This window comes from Aristolochia californica, unplaced genomic scaffold, assembly GCF_029961685.1.
Source record: "Aristolochia californica isolate CCGP_79_NKW_82.1479 unplaced genomic scaffold, dmAriCali1.0.hap1 SCAF_9, whole genome shotgun sequence".
Taxonomy (NCBI): Eukaryota; Viridiplantae; Streptophyta; class Magnoliopsida; order Piperales; family Aristolochiaceae; genus Aristolochia; species Aristolochia californica.
This window is the reverse complement of record NW_027182290.1, coordinates 38,503,083-38,512,166: the sequence shown is the minus strand read 5'-3', so window position 1 is coordinate 38,512,166 and position 9,084 is coordinate 38,503,083. Positions and strand designations below refer to the sequence as shown.

The following is a 9,084-nucleotide window of genomic DNA, read 5'->3' as shown; positions in this document are numbered from 1 at the left end:
GTTGATTGGATGACATGATCAATATCCTGATTAATCAGGAGTCGTGGAGGAACAGCCTGAGGAATAGTCCAGTTGGCTGGGAAATGAATTTCCTCCTAATTGATCATTCTTGGAGTGGCAACATTACCACTCATGAGATCGGTCTCGATCAAAACAGTCTTACCTTGATCTGGTAAGTGTAATACCTTAGGGACTAAGGTATTCATAATTTTGAAATGAATCCGTGCTATGACAGCAATGGTTTCAGTTCCAGGAATAAAATTATATCCTTGTGTTAGAATCCTCAATTGGATAGATTCTAACAAATTCCTATCTGTTAATGATAGGGTGAGGTTTGGATGGACATTAAAGTAAACTGGTCCCCTACTGAGACTTGTTTCCACTATACCCATTAATGAGGGTTTCCAATCCAAACAACGACCATCACGAAGTATGGCCTGCAGACATGTGTTCATCCCTAATAAGGTCAAGGGTTTGAACGCAATCTGTATGCATCCAATATGCATATATTTCTTCTCAGTATCGGCTAGATACTTATTGAGATCTGTTAACTCTAATAATTTTAGAGTTGAATCTTGATTTTCAAGATTAATTGTTTGTTCCATGGTTTTAATTCCCATGGTACTAGAAAGGGTGAAAGTTCCTTTCTTGTATATGGATGTAGGTTTAATGGACGGAATTGTCCAGTCATTTAATTGTTGTTGAACTTTATATTCAACCAGAGATGCATTCTTAACTGATCCAGTACTTCGACTACTGGATGCCATTGAAAACAAATTGAAAGTAAGAACAATTAAAAGTAAACTAATTGAACCTACAACTAAAGAGTGGTAAAAAGAGAACCAGAAGGGGGAATATCCTAGTATGAAGTAAACATATTATAAACTTATTATATGAGAATCATGAACAAAGCAAACTTTGATTTCTCATATTACCAATTACAGCGGGGAAGAAGGAAGATTGACAGAAGGCAAGTAAACGATGATAGAAGCAGAAACATTAGAACGAAAAAATATAACGAAGGGTTTACGTGGAGTGAGCTAACGTGGCGAGAGATGACGGGGCAAAGAGGGAAATTGATAATGACGTGTCAGATGACATGTGTGTAAAAATAATGACGTGGCAGCCCCATGTGTTCAACTACCTTACTGCACTGATGAGGTGTCGATATGTAAGCGATCAAAGCTTATGTGTCGCCTTTGACTGTCCACATGTACAGTGGACCGGTCAATGTTCGGTAGTTTTGCAAATAAGTTAAAATCATCGTTGTTTTCATAAATAAGTTTTTTCAAATTGGTATTTTGGTAAAATTCCCAATGTTTAGACACACGAAGATAAGTCAATTAATTAGTATCTAGTGAGTAATTCTAAAAATTCTTAAGAAAATTTGAGTATATAACTTTTTCGAATTTTAAAATAAATATTTACTATTAAAAAATTAAAAATTTTGATAATAATTTCAGGAACACAAGTTATGATTGTGCGTAATAATTTAAAATTAAACTCATAGTTTTAAAATTATTTTCATTAATGAATTAATAAATAAATTTAAAGCTATAATAATAAAATATTTTATTCAAAGTAATTATTGACATTATTGAATTAATAAATATATAATAATTCTCAATATATGTTGTAAAATTATTATGTCATGTAAAATAGTTATATAATAAAGTAGTTAAATACGTGTTTAAATTTTAAGTGTCACAAAAAAATTAAAATACTGATAACACCTCGGGAAAAAACAAGCTAACAAATCATTTCGAATGAATGCTCAAAACACAAATTTATTAAAATCCAGAATCGGGGAACAACAGCATTGCATCCATGCAGGACCTAGAAAGGGTAGTGGAAATACACGAGAGTCGGCTTCTGGGAGCGAAGAAGGTCGTCAGCGTGCGGCAACGGGCTTGAACGATTCCAGGGTCCTGACGCCCTTCTCCAACACCTCCGCTTCATACTTTCCGACGGCCTTAGTACTAGCAGCTTCGATGAACAGACGGTACCTGATGGGATTAGGGGCGGAGGACTCCGCGCTAACGACGCGTTTGTAGAGGAGGGCAGCTTTCGCTTGCCTGTTGTGTTCTCCAACAGCGAATGAGGCGAGGTCCTGCACGAGGGCGGAGCTAACGTCGATGGGCACCCATTCGTCGGCCAGTGCTCTGGTACTGACGTCGGGGAGGACAGCGAGGAGAGGAAGGAGAAGGAGAAGAATGAGAGGGGGCCTCATGGTTGATTATGTGGCGAGTGAAGAGTGGAGAGGAAGATGAGGCGAAAGGAGGGATTTAAAGGGAGTGGAGTGAAGGGGGATGAACTGGAAAACGTATTGCCTGGGAGGCGTTACGGCGAGGAAGAAGAATACTTGGAAATTTTCAGAGTTTTTGTAGGTAAATTCCAAATAAGCTCATCTTTAGCTGCCATGATACCATATGTGGTCGATTACAAGCAATAATTGTCCAGACCCGCAATTTAGTTTTGTAAAATATTAATTTATATTTGATTTTTAACTCTGTATTTATTCACTGTTAAAAGTTTTTTTATTTTTTTTTATTTTTCCTTTTTCGCTTTCATTGCTTAATATGACATACAATAAATATAAAGGTTATTTTATTTTTTATTTTTCCTTTTTCGGTCTAATGAAGTTTGAATTAATTTAGGGTGCATTTATTTCAGCTTGTGGTTCATGATCTGTTTCCATTGTTTCCTCTCGCATATGTGTCTACATTTATTTGTTAATCTTTATTTTTTTGGATTTGTCTTTGTTGTTTGGATTGCTTTTTTTATGTATTTAATTTGTATTTTTTTTTGTAGAAGTAAGAATGTCAACACCCCCTGCTCGATTGATATCCGTAGTTAACACTAATTCTAGTGTGACCATAGATAATGATTCAACTCCACCAAAGTCATATCTCCTTAAAACTACTAATGTAAATAAAGTGAGCTTATATGAAAGTACCCTATATTAGGAAGAAGGCGACTCTATCCAGAATTCAAAAAGACAAAAAAGGTTTCATGTGTGGTTGGAATTCAAAGAAATCTCCCTTGTAGATAGTACAAAAAGACTCAATGTGTTCATTATAAAACCAATTTGAGTATCATTAATAGTGGAGTGACCTCACATATGAGTCGACATTTGAAACGTTGTCCTAGTAAAAAATGGCAATGAGAAAACAAAAAACCATAAAATATTCATCAAAGTCCATCTGAACTTCCTTCTATAGATTTTGGAGGCAAATATGATCAAACTAGGATGAGAGTACTCATTGGTCATTTGATTCTTATGCATAAGCATCCATTCATAATAGTAGAAGAGGAGGAATTTTATTTCGTAATTAAGATGACAAATGTGAACTATGAAAAAGTATTTTGTAAGACTATTAAGGAGTGTGTAGAGGTATACGAGGCAGAGAAAAAGAAATTTAAAAATTTATTAAAATAAATTAACAAGATTAGTGTTACCATGGATCTTTGGAAGTTCAAAAATAAAAAAATTAAATACATGGTTATTACTGGGCATTTTATTGATAGTAATTAGACGTTTCTAAAATGAGTCTTGAGTTTTGTGCATGTTTCTCCTCGTCGTTGTGGTGTTGACATAACATATGCTATTTACAAGTCTTTAAAAGATTAGGAAATAAAAAATAAAATATTTAGTATCTTTGTTGACAATGATGCATATAATGATGTTTGCCTAAGAGTTTTGAAAGATGAGTTTCAAGAAATAGGATATCGGTTTATGGTGGAAATTTATTTAATATGCTTTGTTGTACTCATATTCTGATCTTATTAGTCAAAGATGGTCTTGTTAAAAGTTAAGGATATCATTGAGAATGTGCGTCAGAGTGTCAAATTCATAAATTTGTTTGAGGCTAGACTTCACTTTTTTTCTGAAATTGTGCAATAACTACAACTGGGTGTAAAAAGGTTGGTTATAACTCCACTTAAGACAATTTGTCTTCTGCATTAAAATTCAAATATGTTTTTCCTACATTTCAAAATAAAGAACAACCTTATGATTGTTTGCCAAGTCTTGATGAATGGGGAAAAGGTTAAAATGGTGTGTGGGATTCTAGAAAATTTTAATATAATCACTAATATAATTTATGAAAGTGGCTACCCCACTTCTAATGTGTATCTTAGTGAGGTATATATGGTTAAAGAAGTTTTGAACTTTCATTCTAGAAATGAAAATGTTTTTATTAGGACATTGGTTAATAGAATGAAAGAGAAAATTGAGAAGTACTGGAGTAAATGCAATTTTTTTATGGTTGTTGCTTCAGTTTTGGATGCAAGGGTCAAATTAAGATTGATCGAAATGTGTTTTCCAAAGTTATATTATGATGAGGAAGTTAGAATAAAACTAAACTTAGTTCGACGAACCTTATGTGAGATTTATGATAAATACGTATTCGTATATATTGTGGATATTAGTATTGAAGGGATTATTTCAAGTATTAACTCTACAGGTGTTTCCACAAGTCATAGGTCACAATCCATCAAGTTCAGGATGGTCAAAATTAATGATTTATGTGAAACAAGTGAAATTTGTGGATTCACCAAAGTGAGAATAGGAAAATTATCTTGAAGAAGGTGTGTATATTAGTGAGGAATCTTCACAATATGATTTTGACGTTTTAGAATGGTGACAAGTGAGTAATTTTAAATTTCAGGTATTATCTAAGATGACGGTAGACATCCTTGTAATTCCCATATCTATATTAGCCTCAAAGTCTACCTTTAGTGCTGGTGGTAGAGTAATAGACCCATATCGTTTTTCCTGGGCATCGAATACAGTTCAAACTTTGATTTTTGGAGGTGATTGGATTTGGGCTCTTCACGGTGTCAAAAAAATTTAAAACGTGAACTAGTTTTGAATAATTATTTATCAAGATATTTTTTAGTAAAATTTTTAGTTTTATTTATTAAATTTTTATTTGATGATTACAGCCTGAGAAGAAGAGCATGGAGATAATGCTACTAGTTAATTGATTTTTCTTGTTTTTCTTATGTTGATAATTTTAATACTTTTCACTACATTAAGTAATTAGTAGTGGGAGAATATTTTTTATCAGACAATAAATTTGAAATTGATATTTCATTTAAAATTTTATGTTTGATTATAGAACCTAGCTCAAGCTCGAGTTCGAACTCAGTTAAAATTATTGAGCTCGAGCTCAATTCCAATTTTACGCTCGAGGTTGGGCTTGACTTGTGCTCGAGTTCGAATTATTTAAATCAAGCTCAACTTGAACATATGTAGGTTCGAGCTCAACTCGACTAGATGCCACCCCTACCTACATAGTTTGATATAATACATTAAAATATTAAAATAATTTCAATATGTAAAGGTGAAAGAAATAATTAGAACATAAAAATTTGAATCGTATATATGAAAAAACCATTGATTGACGAGAAATGAGCTTGCAATACACAATGAATACAAAAGAAAAAAAAAGTTGTTGAAAGGCAATTCCTAAATATGGTCCTTGGAAGGTTTGCTAGAAGAAAAACATTCTTTTTTGTGATTATGTCTCTTGTACACCCACTTCTAGCCATCTAGTTGTTTTCTTACTCAAGCATACTCTGTTAAGGTCAACTTGAAGGCGGCATGAAGTTGAACCCTAAGATGTGATCGAGCTAGTTCACCTGCACCCATTCCCTTAACAAAACTTGAATTATTAACCTATGCTTGGGACATTATCTCTCTAGGGTTAGCATATTCTTTTGCATATCTCCTCTACTAAAATTAAACAACAATTAGCATCAATATTTTTGTTAAATTTAATTTATTAAAAAATTGAGTTTTTTATACTTAAAATATGTGTTCTCAGCCCTCCTAGATACCCATTATGTGCAAAATTATTTGATTTGATTTTTTATGTTTTCATTTTTCTTTTTTGGAACGTTTCTACAATTTGGAAGAAAACAAAGAATTAGTATCATATTACATATAAACTTGAAATTTTTACCTTAAAAATATATAATGCCTTAAAATACTATTAAATAATTAAGATTTTGATAATAATTTCTCGAACAGAAGTTATGGTTGTGCATAATAATCTTAAATTGAACTCATCGTTTAAATTATTTTCATTAATGAATTAATAAATATATTTAAAGACAAAATAAAAAAAAAATTATTCAAAGTAATTATTGTCATCAAAGAATTAATTAAAATATAATATTTATGAGTAAAATTATTATGTCATGTAAATTGTAAATAACATAATTACTTGTTATTTTATCCTTAATTAATCTTTATATAATAAAATAGTTAAAATAATTAGTTAATATACGTATTTAAATTTCAAGTGTCACAAAAATATTAAAATACTGATAATTAAAAAATCAAGATGGAGAAGAAAAACAGGCCAACAAAACATTTTGATCGAACGCTCAAAACACAAATTTATTACAATCCAGAATCGGGGAATAACAGCATTGCATCCATGCAGGACCTAGAAAGAGTAATGGGAATGCTCGAGAATCGGCTTCTAGACGGACTTGAACCAAACGAGGGTCCTGACGCTCTTCTCCCACACCTCCGTTTCATACTCTCCGACGGCCGTATTACTAGCTGCTTCGATGAACAGACGGTACCTGATAGGATCGGGGACGAAGGACTCCGCGCTAACGACGCGTTTGTAGAGGAGGGCAGCTTTCGCTTGCCTGTTGTGTTCTCCAACAGCGAATGAGGCGAGGTCCTGCACGTGGGCGGAGCTAACGTCGATGTGCACCCATTCGTCGGTCAGCGCTCTGGTACTGACGTCGGGGAGGACGGCGAGGAGGGGAAGGAGAAGGAGAAGAATGAGAGGGGGCCTCATGGTTGGTTATGTTGCGAGTGAAGAGTGAAGAGGAAGATGAGGCAGAAAGGAGGGATTTAAAGGGAGAGGAATGGGGTGGCCGGGTGGAAATGAAGGGGGGATGAGCTGGAAATCTTATTGCCAGGGAGCCGTTACAGCGAGGAAGGACATTTACTTGGAAAATTTGTGAGTTGTTTTAGGTAAATTCTGAATAAGCTTATCTTTAGATGCCATGATACCATATGTGGTCGATTACATGCAATTATTTTCCATTATGACCCACTAATTCCTATATAATCCACGTTATTAATATTTTTAACAAAAAAAGGGTTTCATCTTTTAATTTTTATTTATTTTTGAATGAAAAAGACATATTTGTTAATCAAATTTTCCTACCGCAATTTAACTTCCTCATCACAGACGTTTTTCTCTTGTAAAAATAATTAATTTGATTTGATTTTTAAATCTGTATTTATTCATAGTTTAAAGTATTTTTTCTTCTTTTCAATTCATAATATGACATACAATTATTATAAAATTATAATAAAATAATGATACAATGTAAATATGAAAAAAAATATTTTAATATTACATAAAAATAACTGAAAAATACATAAGTAAAAAAAAAGCTCTTGAAAGATAAATCACAAACAACGTCAATTACTAGAAGGAAGAGAATTTTTTAAGGTAAATTTTCCAATTTAAGCCCCTATGTTCAGCTTCAACTTCTTCAGTCTCCTTCTTCCTTTGCCGGATTTGGGTGTTGCCGACTTAGACGTTGTAGACGGAGCCCACAAAATAGACCACACCTAGGTAAGTCATCTTTCCTAGGTTGATTCCTTTCATCCTTATTTTGTTCCTGTTTCTTCTAAAAATTTTGTTGTCTATATTCATAATTTTTTACCTACATGCGAATTGCAAAATTTTTAGAAGTTCTATGAGCTATTAAAAAAATGCAATTTCTCCATGATTAGTGAAAGGGAGAAATGGTCCTCTGTTAAAAAATTTCTCCATTCGCCTTTTGTCCCTTTCCATGAGCTGTGAAGAAATTGGTGTCGTTTGGTGTTGCAAAGTCTCCAGTGAGTGCTAAATATCATCTTTTTTATTATTTTCTCTATTTTTATATTAAAATTTATTTATTTTATGTATTTTCTTCTTAATAATTGGGAGGGAGGCTCGATCATCTATGTTAATCTCCTTATATCTCCTTATGTTAACTAGATAATTTCTCAATAAGGAGGAAGGCTCGATCCTATTGAACATGAATGTTGGCTTTTCCATGCTATCATAAAAATTTTAATTACACTACTTGATATACCTTTTCCTTCAATTATCATCTATCTATTTGTGCTCTATCCGTTGCTACTTACCTAGTGAGATTTTCACTTCTTTAGGTCTTTCCTCACCCCTTCAGCCTGTGCTAGAGCCTCTATTTCTTTTCGGTCCTCTCAGCTAGCACCAACAAAACCTATTCAATAGGTGACTATCGAACTATTTGATTAATTTGGATGGAAAACCATATGTTACACTTTTACATCTGGTGGTCGGTTAAGTTATTGCATGTTTCTTAGTCTTCATTTCTTATTTCCCTTTCTGATGCTCTCTCAAGCATAAAGTTCTTCAATTTAGTGGGTTCATTTCTTAAAAAAGTAAGTGGACTATCCTAAGCCTTTTTAATGTATGGGAATTATGCCACATTAGTACTGAGAGTAAAATTATAAGGTATCATTAATGTTTATGGTTATACGGGAGCCTCAGTTGAGACATAAACTTGAAACAAGATTAAATGAAAATATGTTATCCCGATGGGAGAGAAGGACAGGGTTGTGGTCTTGGTTGCAGATTGAATATGATGTATATCCCCTATGCCAAATACTGTCAAATAGTGTCTACTGAAATTTGAATTAATTTAGGGTGCATTCATTTTAGCTTGTGGTCGATGATCAATTTCCATTGTTTCCTCTCTCTTATATGTGTCTATATTTATTATTTAAACTTTCTTTTTTGGATTTGTCTTTGTTGTTTGGATTAATTTTTTTTCTTCATGTTTTTCATTTCTATTTTTTTTTAGAAGTAAGAATGTGAACACCTCCTGCTCAATTGACATCAGTAGTTAACACTAGTTCTAGTGTGGCCATAGATAATGACTCAACTCCACCAGAGTGTGGCCATAGATAATGACTCAACTCCACCAGATTCATATCTCACTAAAACTACTAATGTAAAAAAGGTGAGCTTATATGAAATTACCCTAAATTAAGAAGAAGGTGACTCTATCCAA

The 9,084-nt window shown here is 33.1% G+C and overlaps 2 protein-coding genes across 2 annotated transcripts; both read right to left on the bottom strand.

Moving 5' to 3' along the window:
* Positions 1–1,891: 1,891 nt before the first annotated feature.
* On the bottom strand, positions 1,892–2,230 carry LOC137940948 (cysteine proteinase inhibitor 1-like). The gene has a single exon (XM_068786069.1). The coding sequence runs from the start codon at positions 2,228–2,230 to the stop codon at positions 1,892–1,894; it is 339 nt and encodes a 112-aa protein (XP_068642170.1).
* Positions 2,231–6,494: 4,264 nt separating this feature from the next.
* Positions 6,495–6,824, bottom strand: LOC137940947 (cysteine proteinase inhibitor 1-like). The gene has a single exon (XM_068786068.1). It carries the CDS (start codon positions 6,822–6,824, stop codon positions 6,495–6,497), a length of 330 nt encoding a protein of 109 aa, XP_068642169.1.
* Positions 6,825–9,084: the final 2,260 nt, after the last annotated feature.

Excerpts from the sequence above, each read along its gene's own strand:
- LOC137940947 (XM_068786068.1), bottom strand. The coding sequence starts at position 6,824 with ATGAGGCCCCCTCTCATTCTTCTCCTTCTCCTTCCCCTCCTCGCCGTC.
- LOC137940948 (XM_068786069.1), bottom strand. The coding sequence starts at position 2,230 with ATGAGGCCCCCTCTCATTCTTCTCCTTCTCCTTCCTCTCCTCGCTGTC.